The 19,493-nt window shown below is 45.8% G+C and overlaps 1 protein-coding gene across 1 annotated transcript in view; it reads right to left on the bottom strand.

Moving 5' to 3' along the window:
- The window catches only part of LOC134928620 (vasoactive intestinal polypeptide receptor-like), a 279,693-nt gene that overhangs the window by 143,238 nt on the left and 116,962 nt on the right, over positions 1-19,493 (bottom strand). The window contains exon 3 of the mRNA XM_063924545.1: positions 9,867-9,974. Within this exon, the coding sequence (XP_063780615.1) occupies positions 9,867-9,974 (108 nt within the window). The remainder of the gene's footprint in view (positions 1-9,866; positions 9,975-19,493) is intronic.

Genomic DNA, 19,493 nt, shown 5'->3' with positions numbered 1-19,493 from the left:
AACGTAGCATTCCATATAGGAAACACTGTAACGTAACATTCTGTATAGGAAACACTGTAACATAGCATTCCTTATAGGTAACACTGTACTGTAGCATTCAGTATAGATACCACTGTAACGTAGCATTCCATATAGAGAACACTGTAACATAGCATTCCATATAGATACCACCGTACTGTAGCATTCCGTATAGATAACACTGTAACGTAGCATTCTGTATAGGAAACACTGTAACGTAACATTCCATATAGGAAACACTGTAACATAGCATTCCGTATAGGGAACACTGTAACGTAGCATTCCGTATAGGAAACACTGTAACGTAGCATTCCATATAGGAAACACTGTAACATAGCATTCTGTATAGGGAACACTGTAACGTAGCATTCCATATAGGAAACACTGTAACATAGCATTCCATATAGATACCACTGTACTGTAGCATTTCGTATAGATAACACTAACGTAGCATTCCGTATAGGAAACACTGTACTGTAGCATTCCATATAGGAAACACTGTAACATAGCATTCCGTATAGGGAACACTGTAACGTAGCATTCCGTATAGGAAACACTGTAACGTAGCATTCCGTATAGGAAACACTGTAGTGTAACATTCCGTATAGGAAACACTGTAACATAGCATTCCGTATAGATAACACTGTAACATAGCATTCCGTATAGAGAACACTGTAACATAGCATTCCATATAGATACCACTGTACTGTAGCATTCCGTATAGATAACACTGTAACGTAGCATTCTGTATAGGAAACACTGTAACGTAACATTCCATATAGGAAACACTGTAACGTAGCATTCCATATAGATACCACTGTACTGTAGCATTCCGTATAGATAACACTGTAATGTAGCATTCCGTATAGGAAACACTGTAACGTAACATTCCGTATAGGAAACACTGTAACATAGCATTCCGTATAGATAACACTGTAACGTAGCATTACATATAGATAACACTGTACTGTAGCATTCCTTATAGGAAACACTGTAACGTAGCATTCAATATAGATACCACTGTACTGTAGCATTCCGTATAGATAACACTGTAACGTAGCATTCCATATAGATAACACTGTAACGTGACATACCGTATAGGAAACACTGTAACATAGCATTCCATATAGATAACACTGTAACGTAGCATTCCATATAGATAACACTGTAACGTAGCATTCTGTATAGGAAACACTGTAACGTAGCATTCTGTATAGGAAACACTGTAACGTAGCATTCCGTATAGGAAACACTGTAACGTAGCATTCTGTATATAGGGAACACTGTACTGTAGCAATCAGTATAGGGAACACTGTAACGTAGCATTCCATATAGGGAACACTGTACTGTAGCATTCAGTATAGAGAACACTGTAACGTAGCATTCCGTACAGGAAACACTGTAACGTAGCATTCTGTATATTAAACACTGTAACATAGCATTCTGTATAGAAAACACTGAAACATAGAATTCCGTATAGGAAACACGGTAACGTAGCATTCCGTACAGGAAACACTGTACTGTAGCATTCCATATAGATAACACTGTAATGTAGCATTCCGTATAGGAAACACTGTAAATTAGCATTCTGTATAGGAAACACTGTAACGTAGGATTCCGTATAGAAAACACTATAACATAGCATTCAGTATAGGAAACATTGTAACGTAGCATTCCATATAGGAAACACTGTAACGCAGCATTCCGTATAAGAAACACTGTAACGTAGCATTCCGTATAGATAACACTGTAATGTAGCATTCCATATAGATAACTCTGTAATGCAGCATTCCGTATAGGAAACACTGTACTTTAGTATTCAGTATAGATAACACTGTAACGTAGCATTCCTTATAGGAAACACTGGCCCTCATTCCGAGTTGTTCGCTCGCTAGCTGCTTTTAGCAGCATTGCACACGCTAAACCGCCGCCCTCTGGGAGTGTATCTTAGCTTAGCAGAATAGCGAACGTAAGAGTAGCAGAATTGCGAATAGAAATTTCTTAGCAGTTTCTGAGTAGCTCGAGACTTACTCACAAATAGCGATCAGTTCAGTCAGTTTCGTTCCTGGTTTGACTTCACAAACACACCCAGCGTTCGCCCAGACACTCCCCCGTTTCTTCAGACACGCCCGCGTTTTTCCCAGAAACGCCAGCGTTTTTTCGCACACGCCCAGAAAACAGCAAGTTTCCGCCCAGAAACACCCACTTCCTGTCAATCACAGTACGATCACCAGAACGATGAAAAATCCTTGTTATGCCGTGAGTAAAATACCTCTGTGAACCTTGCACATGCGCAGTAAGCGACTAATCGCAATATAGCGAAAATCGGCAATGAGCGAACAACGCGGAATGACCCCCACTGTACTGTAGCATTCCGTATAGGAAACACTGTAACGCAGCATTCCATATAGGAAACACTGTAATATAGCATTCTGTACAGAAAACACTGTAACATAGCATTCCGTATAGGAAACACTGTAACATACTATTCTGTATAGTAAACACTGTAACATAGCATTCCATATAAGAAACACTGTAACATACTATTCTGTATAGTAAACACTGTAACATAGCATTCCGTATAGGAAACACTGCAACATAGCATTCGGTATAGGAAACACTGTAATGTAGCATTCCGTATAGGAAACACTGTAACATAGCATTCCGTATAGAAAACACTGTAACATACAGTAGCATTCGGTATAGAAAACACTGGGGCAGATGTATTAAGCCTGGAGAAGTGATAAAGCAGTGATAAGTGGAAGGTGATAACATACCAGCCAATAAAGCTCCTAACCGTCATTTTCAAACTGTAATGATTGGCTGGTGCGTTATCACCTTGCACTTATCACTTCTTTATGACTTCTCCAGGCTTAATACATCTGTCCCACTGTAACATAGCATTCCGTATATTAAACACTGTAATGTAGCACTCTGTATAGAAAACACTGTAATGTACTATTCTGTATAGGAAACACTGTAAAGTAGCATTCCGTATAGAAAACAATGTAACGTAGTATTCCGTATAAGAAACATTGTAACATAGCATTCCGTACAGGAAACACTGTGACGTAGCATTCTGTATAGAAAACACTGTAACATACTACTCTGTATAGGAAACACTGTAACGTAGCATTCCGTATAGGAAACATTGTAACATAGCATTCCGTACAGGAAACACTGTGACGAAGCATTCTGTATATTAAACACTGTAACGTAGCATTCTGTATAGAAAACACTGTAACATACTATTCTGTATAGGAAACACTGTAACGTAGCATTCCGTATAGGAAACATTGTAACATAGCATTCCGTACAGGAAACACTGTGACGAAGCATTCTGTATATTAAACACTGTAACGTAGCATTCTGTATAGAAAACACTGTAACATACTATTCTGTATAGGAAACACTGTAACGTAGCATTCCGTATAGGAAACATTGTAACACAGCATTCCGTACAGGAAACATTGTAACATAGCATTCCGTACAGGAAACACTGTAACGTAGCATTCTGTATGCAGCCGCATATGCAGAGAATATACACATGCCGCTTATCACTGTAATCAGCAAAAGCTGCATGTGCATCTTATTTGCATAGTGATGAGAATAATATGAATTTTCTGGGGGGGGAAAAGACGCCCAACGCTACCACGATATCCGTCAGCTCAATCACGCCAGGCATTTCCCGCTGCGTGGCGTATTGATGCTAGATGTAGGAGGACACATCTGAACCCGTGCAGCCATTTCAAAGTGGCGAATTGAAAAAACTCCATCGGCTACCTAGGGCCTGCATTTTTAGGACCTCTTGAAAACCTGATACCAATCACAATGGATAACGCAGTAGTGTGTATGAATAACTCAAAGTGTAATTGATTGCCCGCTGAATGGACAAAGTTCTAGCAGAGTTGCCGCATCTTGTGTTCCTCAGCGGAAACTTCTGCCGGTGTTTGCAAGTCACCTCAGGTCAGGCGTCTCACGCTGTTGGAGAGGTATTTGTTTTCCATTTAAAGGAAATCTAGCCAGAGATTAGTGAGTGATGCGTGGGTGAGTGACATGTGGCGTGGTGGTTGTGTGGTTTGCTGCGCTGACATGCTGACAGACAGACGTTAGCTGTCAAGCGACGGATAATATTATAGTTCTGTGGTATCTCAGTGACATTGCACCACAGGAAGCCCGTCTCATAACCTGCAGCAACCAGTCTGCTTCATTTACTAAACCAAACTAAGAAAATGCTAGAATATGGGCGGATGCTACGGGCGGCAATGAAACGCACTAAGACGAACAAGGAGATGTACTGTATCTAACATTCTATGGAACGGCGGGATGGAACCCCCTCCTAGAAGAAACCAGCCTGTGCTGACAGAACTAGGGTTCTTCCCAAAAAACGCGTACTGTGGATGATGGTGTAATAACGTGGACTGTGCATGAAGGTGCAATAACGTGGATTGTGGATAATGATGTAATAACATGGACAGTGGATGATTGCGTAATAACGTGGCTGTGGATGACTGTGTTATAACGTGGACTCATGCACAGTTCACGTTATTGCACCATCATACACAGTCCACGTTATAACACAATCACCCACAGCCACGTTATTACGCAATCATCTACTGTAATAACTGTGGATGATTGCGTAATAACGTGGACTGCGGATGGTGGTGTAATAACACGGACTGCGGATTATAGTGTAATAACGTGGACTGTGCATGATGGCGCAATAACGTGAACTGCACATGATGGTGTAATAGCGTGGACTGTGAAGGATGGTGTAATAACGTGGACTGTGGATGATGGAGTAATAACATGGACTGCGGCTGATGGTGTAATAATGTGGACTGCGGATGATGGTGTAATAATGTGGACTGCGGATGATGGTGTAGTAACGTTGACTGTGGATGATTATGTAATAACGTGGACTGTGGATGATGTGTAATAACGTGGACTGCGGATTATGGTGTAATAATGTGGACTGTGGACGATGGAGTAATAACGTGGACTGCAGATGATAATGTAATAACGTGGACTACGGATGATGGTGTAATAACGTGGACTGTGGATGATGTGTAATAACGTGGAATGCGGATGATGGTGTAATAATGTGGACTGTGGACGATGGTGTAATAACGTGGACTGCAGAAGATAATGTAATAACATGGACTACGGATGATGTGTAATAACGTGGACTGCAGAAGATAATGTAATAACGTGGACTGTGGATGATGGTGTAATAATGTGGACTGTGGACGATGGTGTAATAACGTGGACTGCAGATGATAATGTAATAACGTGGACTACGGATGATGGTGTAATAACGTGGACTGCAGATGACAATGTAATAACGTGGACTGTGAATGATCGTGTAATAATGTGGACTGTGCATGTTGGTGTTATAATCATGGTTCGAATTGGAGAAAATATATTATTTTACTTGAGCACCAAAAGTCCCAGCATGCAACTTGGAGTACCACAGCTGCCAGCATGCACTGCTTTTGCCACGAGACCTGGGATTGTCTGCGGATTCAGTTTAGAAGGTCAAGATAACCTTTAGTAAATTCAGTGTCTTGAGGTGATACATGGCGTCCCTGGCGGAACTCTATGTAGGATGCTCCAGTGTCGCTCTCGCCATTGAGTGTGAGAAAATGGCCATTCCCTGCCACTCAGGAGTTCCCCCTAAAGATGACGCTGTTACTGCCTCACATCACCATGGGGATCAGTGGGATACACACCATACAAATCTCATTAGTATTCACGCCAAAAAGTTCCCAAGAATTTCTGGTTGACAGGGCCGTGACTGAGACTCCGGACTGACCTACGCACACGGTCTGTGAAATGTGGTGGCTTAGTGGACGCACAGAGATGCCTCGCTATGATGATGATGAGATGTCACGGGAGCATTGCTGAAAGAGGCTGCTCGCACAGACGCTTCATCTGCCACATCGGGGCCATAATCTGGAGGAGAATCTGCACCTACTGTAGCATGGGGCTGCTGCAAGACCTCCAGCAGCTGGCTGGCCCCGAGGACTAGTGATTGCCCCTGCGGCTGAGCCCCCCAGATCTCTGACAGGACCTCCAGCAGCTGGCTGGCCCCGAGGACTAGTGATTGCCCCTGCGGCTGAGCCCCCCAGATCTCTGACAGGACCTCCAGCAGCTGGCTGGCCCCGAGGACTAGTGACTGCCCCTGCGGCTGAGCCCCCCAGATCTCCGACAGGACCTCCAGCAGCTGGCTGGCCCCGAGGACTAGTGATTGCCCCTGCGGCTGAGCCCCCCAGATCTCTGACAGGACCTCCAGCAGCTGGCTGGCCCCAAGGACTAGTGACTGCCCCTGCGGCTGAGCCCCCCAGATCTCCGACAGGACCTCCAGCAGCTGGCTGGCCCCGAGGACTAGTGATTGCCCCTGCGGCTGAGCCCCCCAGATCTCTGACAGGACCTCCAGCAGCTGGCTGGCCCCGAGGACTAGTGATTGCCCCTGCGGCTGAGCCCCCCAGATCTCTGACAGGACCTCCAGCAGCTGGATGACTGAAGGCACCTCTGGCTCAGTACCCGGGGCATCTGGGAAGGCCAGGTAATAAAGCCCTCGGGCCCAAAGGCCAAGGAAGCCTGAAAGTCACAGCAGTGGGGTCCTCAGGCCCTACAGCCAGGGATGTGTGACCCTAAGGCCTAGAGGCGTAGACAGGGTAGGTGTGTCCACTCAGGAGCATTACATGTAAATTGAATACTAAGGGGCCCGTTTTTCTTTTTTTTGAAATACTTTATTTATGCGTGGTCAGGTAGGTACAGAGAGCATACTGAAAATACATGGGACAGGCGGCCAACATAGCCAGTGTCCGGGGTAGACCACATTTTTCAAGCATATAACAAGATTAATCAGTGAGGGAGAGAGAATCAAGTTCAAACATGGGGTTTGGAGGGGGAGGGGGGAGGACCACATTTGTGTCTATACATGATGTATACCATGAGAACAAGTAAAGTCAGATTAAGAGGGGGGAGGAGATTCAGAAAGGGGGTGTGGACGGAGAGAGCAGCAGGGAGGAAGGGAAGTTAGAGCGGGGGGGGTGGGGGGGTGGATTAGAGAGAATTGTCGGAGGGAGAGAGCGGTAGGGGCCCATGGGTCCCTGGGGGGGAGGGGGATGTTCTAAAGGAGGGGAGACTAGTTTCTACGTTCGGCGGCGAGCCAAGGAGCCCAAACCTGCTCGAAGACGTGGCCCCGGTCGTGGAGATAGTATGTGATCTTTTCCATTGAGGCGATGTGCCAAATTTTAGCTTTAAGGGAGAGTAGGGAAGGTGGGGAGGGGTTCTTCCAGTTGAGGGCAATCAATGATTTTGCTGCTGCTAAAAAATGTGAGGTTAGCTTTTGGGAGAATTTATTGAGGAGTGGGGGGGGATAACATAGCAGGGAGGTCCAGGGGTCTTTCCGGACAGGAGGGTCTAGAAGTGAGTTAAGGAGGGAGTAGACCAAGTCCCAGAAGGGCACAATTACTGGGCAGGTCCACCATATGTGGAGCATAGTGCCTCTATCTCCGCAGTTTCTCCAACAGGACGGGGAGGAGGACGGGAAAATTTTGTTAAGTCGGTCGGGGGTGTAGTACCAGCGGTAGTAGATTTTGTAGGCCGTTTCCTTAAAGGCAGTGGCAATGGAGCTTTTAGCGATCCCCAGCCTCATGTCCTCCCAGTCCTCTGTTTCTGGAGGAGGTCCGAGGTCTTGTTCCCACGCGAGTTCATGGGGCCGGGAAGAAGGGAGGGAGGAGTCTAGTAGGAGAGAGTAGAGTTGGGAGATTATACCTTTGGAGGAATGGGAGTTGACGCATAGGGATTCAAAGGGAGTAAGGGCGCGGAGTAAGGCGGTAGAGGGGAAAGAGGCCAGAAAGTGGCGTATTTGTAGGTATTGGAAGGGGTTAAGTGGTTGTGAGGGAGTTTTCCGCTGGAGGTCGGGCAGGGACAACCATTGGCCTCGATCGGCAAAGTCCGTTGGAAATTTAAGGCCCAGTGTTGTCCACATTCGGGAACTCGTAACAGAGAGTCCGGAGGGAAACTTGGGGTTTTGCCAGATGGGGGTCAAGGGTGAGGGTATGGTAGTGAGACCCCAATTCAAAGAGAGAGCGTCCCATGTTTTGAGATTGAATTTGATGGTAGGGAGATGCTTAGAGGCTGGGGATCGAGAGGTGGGGGAGAGGCCCCATAGGGGGGACAGGTCTGGCATGGCCATGAAGGCTGCTTCGATGTCCAGCCAGGACACCGATCCTGGAGGAGCGTATGAGGTGACAATGTGGGATAGGTGGGAAGCAAGGTAGTATAGTTTGACGTCGGGAAGGCCTCTACCACCCGCGGAGGTTGGTCTTTTCAGAGTATTGGCGGCTATGCGGGGAGGTCTGTGGTTCCAAATAAAGCGTGTGAGGGCTCGTTGGATAGTGCGGAGGAAGGTGGTCGGGACTGCCACGGGAAGGGTCTGGAAAAGGTAGAGCCATTTGGGGAGAATGGTCATTTTAACCGCTATGATCCTGCCCAGCCACGAGATGAAAAGACTGTTCCAAGAGGTCAAGTCAGCTAGTGTTTTGGTAAGGAGGGGTGGAAAGTTTTCTCGGAAGAGGCAGTCGTATCGAGAGGTTAGGTATATCCCTAAGTATTTGATCTTCGTGGGTTGCCATTTAAAATTGAAGTTGGTACGGAGGGACTCGGCCTCACGCTGGGGGGTATGAAGCATCATGGCCTCAGATTAGGGGCCCGTTTTTCAATGCACTTTAGCTACTTAAAAGTCGTTAGTATTCCGGCGCGGGGTAAGCGCAGAGATCCTCCTTGCAGACTAGCTGCACTCGCCATGCTGCGGGCTCGGTGGCTCGTTGCACTCGCTGTAGGTCCTATTCCCACCCTATGAGTGTCGTGGACACCGAGTGGGAATAGCCCCTGTTCGCCGGGATTACGGCTGTCGGTATTGTCGGTTGTCGGGATCCCAACAGCCGGCAAATTAACTGCATCCCACAGTAAGCATACCTCCCGACATTTGCAAAATGCGGATCGAGACTTTTGCACGTGCCCAAAAGGGGTGCAGCTTCATGGCAAGGGGCATGGTCTTGCAGAAAAAGGTATACCCACAAGCCACGCCCTCCCTCCTCATTTTAGTCACACTGGGGGCATTCCCGGCGCTCCGGAAGCTGCCGGGTGTGCCGCCAGTCCCCCTCTCACTCTCTTCTGTGAACAGACAAAATGTGCATGGACAAGGCATCTAGTAAGAGGTGATAAGGTGCCTCCCAACCCTAGCCACCCCCCCTTCCCCCCACTACCACTACACCGCAGGCCAATGCAGCCCGTGTGGTATAGCGCGCTAGTGACTAAAAAGCATGACTGTTCCGCCAAAAACGGAACGCTTGGGAGGTATGCAGTAAGTAATTAGCATAGTAAGTATGTAATAAAATGTATGTAATAAAATGTAATACCCTACAAGGTGCCAGCATGATGCCAATGGCCTAAGTCTAACTCTAGACTAAGAAAAGTAAATGTCAATTGAACTTGTGTGAAAATAGTCATTACGGTGGACAGTACCTCGGATCACGGCGACAGACTCGCAGATCAGGCTACACTGAGACAAAACTTCTGTCTGGGAGACACTTTCTGTCAGTAGCAGCCATTACCTCAGTGAACCAGTGCGATTCTGCAGCGAGAGCCCTGGGTTACTGTAGATGAGGCTGGAATAACGACAGCTTCCTATCACACTGTCACGCTGCACGGTCACCAAGCGCATCTTGGCGAATGACCCAATGGATTCTCTCTGCGACCACAAGCTACAGCCATGATATATTGGAGAGATGACGACATGTGACACACGATCATGAGGGATATATCAGTCTCACCTTCTGTATTGGAAAACAGACCAAAGTATTCGGGACAGCGAACGTAAACGACTTCACCTTCCTCGGCGGCTGGCCAGCACGTTATATTATCCCACATCCGTGCGCACGCTGCAAGACAAACAGGAGATAATGCGTTTAATTAGATAGGAAATGACCAGGATGAATAGCATGGGTATGGGGCCGCTCATCTGGAAACTCAATCTCGTGACAATGCCGAAATCAGGAAAATACGATTTAATTGCAATATTTTTGTTCAGAAATCTGACAGTTACAGTATGGTCACCGAACGCAATCTCTGCGAGGAGCGCAGCTGAACAATTTCATTATTGAATGAGGGAAGTGTTCGAGCAACGTGAGGGCGGGCTTCAACGTCAACATCCCCAACAATCACCTAGCAAGGTGTGCTAGAGCAGGGCAACCTTTATACCTCATGTCCTAAGATGACTGCAGTGGGAATTATTATTTTATGTTTGTGGGCCAAAGTGTTTAGCTAACCTTTCAAAAGTAAGGGGCAAAAATGGCAAATGGGCATGCAAAGTGCTGCAATAGGGACTAAACTTCTGACAGCGCAGTGCATATTTATGCAAGATAGGCTACTATAGGCTGCAGATAGCATCAGCGGTGGGGCTACGCTCCGAAATGCCAAAGTAAGCCTGACAGCTTCACAACCCCCATAGGAAGGGAATGGAGATATTTGCTGCTGTCCATCGTTCATACAGATTGGGGATACTTAATTTGCGGGTACCGCCAGAATGAATTGGCCCCTACACGCTGAACAAATAAAGTCACCTCATGTCTCAGACAGAAGCTATTTAGACACAGAGCAAGAATTCTACAGGGCGGAGGAAGTTATTCCGTAAGTGAGATATTTAGGATAATGCAACCAATGAACCAATCACATGGCTGCGCAGCACGTATTCTCCCACCCTGACCTTTGTGTGCAGATAATGATTTCTATAGCAGAGTCCCCTCTCTATATGTCACGTCTTACACAGCCCCTGAATGTCAGCCTGGGAAAGTTTCCAGAGATAAAAATTGAATTTCTTATACGCTAGCCAATTATAACCTAGCAAACAAACAGTCAGGGAATGGCCGCATAGCGCTGCGGAAGGGACATAATGAACAAAGGAGACAAATACACAAGACTGCAACAAAACGATAAGATCAACGCTGCGTCTCTTCCACAGACCACAAACCACAAATGACTCTTCTTCCTGAAAGAAGCGAGATGTGTTTTCATGGTGTGAAGTTCATAGATACGGCGAGAAAGGGAGGGTGTTTCCATCAAGGTGATAGGAAATGTATTCATTCTCAATGCTGAGGTCTCGCTCCACTTACCAATGAATTAAATGTCTTAGAGAGAGAGAGAAGGGAGACAGAGAGGGGGAGGATAGAGAGAGGGGGAAAGAGAGAGAGAGGAGACAGAGAAGTGAGAGAGAGAAAGAAAAGGGAGAGAGAAAGTGTGGGGATAGAGAGGAAGAAGGGGAAGAGAAAGAGAGAGTGTGACCAGACGCTTCCTAAGCCCTCACTGACTTGCGTCCCACGGTCACGGAATGGGTTTAGGTCAATTAGGGGATTCCCGCTTACCGTCAGTAACCGCCTGTTACTGACTCCACCCACTGCGCAGTGGGCGGGTACAAAGCTGCCAACACCAGACTCCTACTTCCCGTGGCGTCTGGAACCACGGTTCTGCTCTGAATGCATCAACACGCAGGTTTTACCACACCTGTGTGGCGTTGACTGAACCCCACTGGTCGCTTGACCAAGCCTCTGCACGGTAGCTGGTGGAAGGCGGAGCTTGGGGACACCAGGGTTACCCTGAACAGACGGAGAACGGGGCTATGTTTGGCATACCCCTGCTGGTCACAAGATGAAGCGGTAGTCTTGAGGCCAAAGTTGTTTATTTGCAATAGTTCTAAAGACAACTCTTCCAGGGGATATAATACAGCAAGATGTTTACAGCAGAAAGAAGATGGTATAATACAATTTACACCGGGCAGTAGTCCTCCTTTTATCTTACTCCAATACACAATACCACAGGGGGTAAAGCCACCATGTTGTTTCCAACCAATTATTGTTTAATCATGTGCTGTGCATGACAAGGCATGCTCACCTTTAACATTGTCCTCTATGGAACGTGGGGAGTGGTCACTCTCCTTTGACCTCCAGGAGCTTTGGTGTCCACCCAGAGTCAGTCAGTCTAGGGTTGTGGAAAGTTTTCCCACCTAAATTACTTCCAGAAAACTGCCCGGGGTCCCAGCTCACCATCTCTAGCCTGGATTCAAGCTCCAGAGACGGGTAGCCCAGATCTCCAGCCAGGGTTTTCTGCCCACCGAGGAGGATCCCTATGGAGCTCCACGAAAATACTCAGCTTGTTTTAAAGCTGATTTTTTCCTGCTATCTTTCCATGCAGCTCCCAGATTGGAGGCTACTTGGGAAGGCATTCCGCTTTTGTGGGAGAGGGCTGGGGGAATCCAGCAGCCTGCACAGAGTCCTGGATTCCCCCCCTCGGGACACATCAGCTAGTAAGTGCATTTTCACTTTAAATACATTCAAATACACTGTACATACTGTATTTCTATAAATATACACTGAACCTGTGCCCAGGCTCTACCCATAGCATGCACTGCAGCTGGGAGATCCGCTCTCCCCAGCTCAGTGCTACATACACTTTGATTATATTTTGAACATTTTTGTTTTGTGCCCAGCATTTAGCACTGGGCTCCCTTAGCCCTGCAGCCTGACTGCTAGGGCTCTCCTGGCGCTGCTGAGGACTGGGGAGCTGGCTGCAGCAGGGGATTACTTTTATATGCCCCGCTGCCGCCCTCCGTGTGATACAACTGGCGCACCCAATCCCCCAGTGTGGCACAACAACCCCCTGCTGCTGTGCACCGGTAGCCCGGTCCCCCTGTGTGCAGCGTAGCATTCACCGCAGAGCTTCCAGACCGCGGCGGTCGTAAACTGAGCTCTGCAGCGGGAACAGGTCTCCCGGCTGCAGCAGCTCCCCCTTCTCCCCCAGCGCAGCACACCAGGGGGTTCAAAGATGGCGCCTAGCGCCAGTGCTCATATAAAAGTGGCGCCAAGGGCCCATTGTCTCTGTAAAATGGTGCCAGGCACGGAGGGTCAACCCCTTCAGTGCTGCGGCCGCCATTGTCCCTGTGGCTGACAGGGTCTCCGGCCACACTGAGAAAGAAAGAGTGAGGGGACGAGAGTGAGGGACAGAGGGAGGGGTGGAGAAAGAAAGAAAGAAAGAAAGAAAGAAAGAAAGAAAGAAAGAAAGAAAGAAAGAAAGAAAGAAAGAAAGAAAGAAAGAAAGAAAGAAAGAAAGAAAGAAAGAGGGAGGGGTAGAAAGATGGAGGGAGAGAGGGGCGAGAGAAATAGAGAGGGGGGGGAGAGAGAGAGAGAGAAACTTTACTAAAGTTGGGAAACTTAATTTGATCTCTTTCAATTTTCTTCCAGATAAGTTACAATAACATGCAATTTAGATGTTCTATCTAGCATAGAAAGACATTTAGAAAATGAACAAGACGACTCTGCCGCAGTCGGTGAGAAGACTGTCTGAGACACCCCCAGACTACCTTATCTTGGGGTTTAAGCGTAAGTCTACAATAAATATCCGTCTGTAACATTTCAGAGAGTTGTGAGCTTATAAGAGAAGTTACAATTTGCCTCATCCACAGTTCACAAGATTTCATTTTTGCCAATAGGGACACTACCAGAAAACAACAGGGCTGGGGTTTTGGGGGAGTTGTATCAAGACTTGGATAGAAGTTTAGCATAGCAACCATCAGCTTCTGTCACTTATCTAGCACAGTCTATGTAATGACAGATGCGGATTGGTTACTTTGGGAAACTTCTCCACTTTATCTCGGTCCTAGGCTTGATAAATCCCACCCTTGTTCGCAGTGAGCAGAACTTCCCACCAAAGGTCGTGGTGTAAGCAGGGGTGCAGCCAGAACTTTTTCCCCATAGCAACATTTAAGAGGCCTCTGTCCCAATGCTTCTGGAGACACCTCTCTGCAGCAGGCGTTAATGTTATGTTCCATATTAGTACCCTAGTTCATTTTCTGAACCATAGTTGTGCCCCATAGCAGTGCCCTAGTTAGTTATGCCCAATAGTAGCGCCCTACAGATATGTCCTCTTCTGTCCTTGTTGGGGCAGTGGCACACTTCCATAGAATCTGGACTATCCCGCATAAATCGGTACAGCTGGTAGGTATGCCTCAGCAATATTAAAGAATTGAAAGTGGTTTAGCAGAGCCAAAATCTAATTTCAATTAGGGCGTGTAGGGTTTTTATAACCACTGTGTCACAAAATAATCCTCCAAATAAGGAGGAAACTAGTGTATCGCTACTTCTGCAAGTGATGTCCGGGTAAAGCTTCTCATACATCCGTCCACTTGGCACAGCGACAGACACGTGGGATACAATGTCATGTTCTAGGTTGGTCAGCTGGACAGACCATGACCCCTAACTATATTTGCCATCATTTGGGCATCAAGCCAATCCGCAGAGTCCAGGTTTAGTGATGATAACCAGATACCGGCAGAAATATCCTCAGCAAACGTCACAGACAAGTCAATATCTCTGTGGGAAATAAAATAAGTGCGGAAGTCACATGAGTGTACATCCGAAATGTGACTGTATGAAGCATTGGCTGAGCTACATATAGCGTACGGAAAAGGTTTAAGCTCTGCGATACTTATTTATGCATTTACAAGGGGGGAAATATATTGTGATTTTTGGAAGATATATGTATATGTTGTGTATTAGGGGGAGATGTACCAAACCTTCGATACAGTGGAGATGTTGCCTAAAGCAAAAAAAAAAAAATCAGCTTCTAGTCATCATTTATCTAGCACGGTGTTTCAAATGACAGTTAGAGCTGACAGGTTGCTATAGGCAACTTCTCAACTTTGTCTCACTCCAAGGCTTGATACATCTCACCAGAAGTCATTAACTCAACATTAGGATGGCAAAAGACTGTTGGTAAAGTGATTAGATCAACTTAACAATGGTGCAATTTCTCACTAATATTCCCATCAGTTGAATGCAATGCTAACATATATATTGGCTTTCTTTTGTCCAACAGTCTGACGACCTTTTTGTTCTGGCCCAACTGTCTCTGCCGTCTCCTTCATGGAATGCTCACTGTCACAAGGCCTTCTAATTTGGTGTCAACAAGCAATTAGAATCTGGCAATGATCACTCTGTCCTAACAAGATATAGACCTGTCAAAGAATCTCCACCACCTTGTTGTTACTTTATAACCCCACCATCACCGGGACCACCACCAACACCATCAATGCCACCATTGTTGCCATCATCACTATCAACACCACCATCATCACCATCAACACCCCACCGACCCCATAATCATTTAAAACACCACAATCAACACCAACTCCACATCATCGCTACTGCCAACAACATCCTCATTGCCATCACCACCACCAAAACCATCATAATTGCTGTCATCAACGATTCCTCCACAATATTTCCGACAACACAACCATCACTTTAACCACCATATGCCACCATCATTGCCGTGACCATCACCGTCATCAACACCACCAAGTACAATAACCATCACCTTCAGCAAAGATCTACCAATGGGACCACCTCAGACTCTACTCACAGTGTCGCCCTCTAGTGGGACTTTAAGTGAGTGACCTTTTACGAAACTTCTACACAGAGGGGCAGCATATAAAAGTAAGAGGTTGCCAAAAAATTGGACAACCCCATATAAAAATGTTGCATTCTAGAATTAGAGGACACTATATAACAGAAGGAGCCGCAGATCAGTAATAACTTTAGAGAATATTATTTCACAGTAAAGGGCCCCATACACTAGGACGATAATGCCCAATTTCATCTGATTTTGGGCATTCGGCCCAATTTCCGGATGAAATCGGGCATTTTGGAGGTGTTTCCGATCCGATGAGCGTTCCCGTGAGCATCGGACCGGATCCTCCAGATTGAATGTGCTGCACATTCAATCGCGTCCGACTCCGTAGGCGTGGCTGGGATCGCCCAAGATACATGGTATGCAAAAGGACAGCTTACGATGTATCTTGGACGATTCTGCCCCCCGGGAGGCTGACGTGGTGATCGCCTGCGACATGTCAGACGGACATGTCGCATTAGTGTATTGGGCCCTAAAGACTTGTCGATGCCTCGCACATGCTCCCAGAACATGCTGATGGGGGGAAAAAACCAGGACAGTAAAAAGGACAGTTGTATCCTGAGAATAAACCATTAACAGGAGAGATTAGCCAGCGCAATACGTCTTCATCTGCTGTCACCCATCTAGATAGTAAAGGAGATATTTTCCCACTTCCTGGACTCATTCTAATAATTACCAGTATATCCTGTATTTTCACCGCATCCCAGCATTTTTACTGCATTTGTCAGCATGCCTCATATACGCTTTTATTACATTACTGCTTCAGTGCACGCACCAATTAGGACGTATTCCTCTGTGGATTTATACAGCGGAATGACATCTTCTATCTAGTTGTTTTATGCAAGTTAGAGCTACGTTTATTTCCAGTAGCTCGGATGGATGATAGAAAATGAGTCAGATATTTAAAAAACACACAAACATAACAAAAAAGAAGAAGAAATGATCTATTTAAAAAGCAAATTAGGCTCATCATTATTCTTCGTTCTCATGGAAGACAAACAAATAGGCAAGGTGAGAAAACACGGAATGCGGACGGCTCTTGGATTTAATGGAGCGGCAGATAGGCTTATTTTTTCCTCGTACAGATATTCTCTTCCACATTTGCTCATTGAATAATTGGCCTCCCTTTAAACACAAGTCATCTGTATCCAGAAAATGACAGTAATTACTGAGGATGAAAGAAGGTTTCTGGAATTTTAGTACATGTTAGTCACCGGACGGGGCGCATTTCTAGAGATGCGTAAAATATTTGAACCATGGTCAATATTCAAATTAAAAATCCAAATTCAATCAGAAAAATACTGAAATTCATAACTGGAATTCACGTCTTGCCCGCTGGCATTTTATAGCCATCAACTTTGCAGCTGGCATTTAAAACGACATTGGGGGTCATTCCGAGTTGATCGCTCGCTAGCAGTTTTTAGCAGCCGTGCAAACGCATAGTCGCCGCCCACGGAGGAGTGTATTTTCACTTTGCAGAAATGCGAACGCCTGTGCAGCAGAGCGGCAGCAAACACATTTTGTGCAAAACAAGACCAGCCCTGTAGTTACTTATCCTGAGCGATGATTGCTGGGACGAGTGACACAGTAATGACGTCAGATACCCGCCCAAAAACGCCCAGCCACGCCGGCGTTTTTCCAAACACTCCCAGAAAACGGTCAGTTGACACCCAGAAACTCCCACTTCCCGTCAATCTCCTTGCGTTCGGCTGTGCGATTGGAATCGTCGCTAGATCCACTGCAAAACCACAAAGGACTTTGTACCCGTACGACGCACGTGCGCACTGCGGTGCATACGCATGCGCAGATTAGCCGTTTTTTTTCAATGATCACTACGCAGCGGACAACGGCAGCTAGCGATCAACTCGGAATAACACCCATTAAACCGTAAATCATGCGTTCTACCAAGTTTAGCTTTAACGGCTACGTTTTATAGTATTTATACAACAACAAAAAATGTAATTGGAGAAAACATTACTTGTGCTGGAAGTTCAAAGTTCAACTTCAGCGTTCACATGAAGATACAGTATAACATGCAGTTTGTATATGGTGGAACGGGTTCTGTATAATTTACCGAAGGTCATAATCCAGACAGCTATTGACTGACAGTCAAAATACCGACACGGTCAAAATACTGACATTCATGTTCAAAATGCCGACATAACCACAATATGACAATCAAAATGTCTACATTTCAAAATACCGACATGAGTTTTTTAAGTGTCAGTGTTGACATGGACACTGTGTAAGTGTACCTCGTCCCCTTCGGGCACGGTATATTCCCCCTTTAGGTCCACTGGGATGGTAAGGTATGAACAAGTCTGTTTTTGGGCAAAAATTCCTTAAACACGCATGTCGGCATTTTGACATGTCGTCACTTCAAATGTCGGTATTCTGACTATTTCTGCATTTTGAACATGTCAGTATAATGAATGTCGGTATTTTGACTGTGTCGGTATTTTGGAAATGGCAATTCCTGGAGTTTCTAGAGCCAATAAATAGTGACCGGGCAGACGGAACCAGAGTGAAATTGCAGAGGAGGCTACGCTACGCGTTTCGTTCAAAGACTGTGCCAGGGATATGACTTCCCATACCGGGCAGTGCTTTCTATAGTCTTAAACAATAATCAGGCAGCGCTCTCTGTATGAGTAGGTACAGTAAGTGAATTAGTACAGTAGGTGGCACTACAAAGCAGCAGGACTGGCTGGAAGTAGCGATAGACATTAACACAAGGAGGCGGAGTTTGCGCAGCACAGCCCGCAGAGAGGACGCAGAGTCTACTTTTCCTGTATTGTTTATAAGCTTTTATTACTGGTATTTATATCATTTTCTTAATAAAATATTTTTAGCCGCTACACACAGATGTAGGAGGATGTTAAGGAGGTTAGAAAAGTGATTGCAATATCGAGATCCTAAGAAGGCATACATGGTGGAACGGATTACTGTACCACGAGCATTCAATTCTGTTGTTAACCCCAACTTTAGATCATCGAGAGGTGCTACAGTATGTAATGAGAATGAAAAGTAACGAGTACGAGGAGAGTGTAGGCGTGTGTTATGCTGGAAACTCTCTGGCGGTGACATCACTGACACTGGTGGGAGGGGTCAGAGCTTAGACCAACTTTCATTGCATTCCAATGCCATGACATCATCTTTATCACTCTTTATATATATATATATATATATATAGATAGATAGATAGATAGATAGATAGATAGATAGATAGATAGATAGATATAGTGACAGGGAGCAGCAGCAGCAGGTCTAATGGAATCCAGTCCAGGTTTTAGCTTGGTCTCTTTTAAGCCACAGATGGGCTAATCACTTCAACTTGTCTACCACCTTTAAAAATGTTTGTTTCAGTAGGTCATTGCTCCTGATGGCAGAAAGTGCCCAGGCGATAGATGGGAGTCTAGGGTTACATTAGGAGTCATTTGGAATATATGCACTGTTTGTGATTACCAGAACTTGGAATATTACACTGCTGTTTTAAATACTGCTTGTAAGACCTGACCCACAAAAGCTGTATCCTGCCTGAGGTGGAATTAAAGTGTGTGGGATTATACTCCGACTATGTGACTCCCGTCACAACACACACACACACACACACACACACACACACACATATATATATATATATATATATATATATACACAGACGAATATAGAGGGGATTGTGCCCACACTGTCCCCGGTGGGTCTCTTTCCTTTGATTTCTCTTTGAACCTGTAAATCCTCCAGTGCAGCGCCGGATGGGAAATTCGCTCAGGGGACTGGATGGTGATTTAAAGAGTATAATTATATGGACATTGAGAAAAGTGCAGCTGTAATACCTGAGTCACTCGGCTCTTACTGGATGCGCTTCCGCGGGGGATCTGGAATCCTAACACCACGGACATTAGTTTGCAGATAATTGCTAAGTGCAGGGAGACTTACAGAGC

This window comes from Pseudophryne corroboree, chromosome 5, assembly GCF_028390025.1.
Source record: "Pseudophryne corroboree isolate aPseCor3 chromosome 5, aPseCor3.hap2, whole genome shotgun sequence".
Lineage (NCBI taxonomy): Eukaryota > Metazoa > Chordata > Amphibia > Anura > Myobatrachidae > Pseudophryne > Pseudophryne corroboree.
Note: the sequence above shows the minus strand (reverse complement) of the source record. Positions and strands in the feature narration are given on the sequence as shown.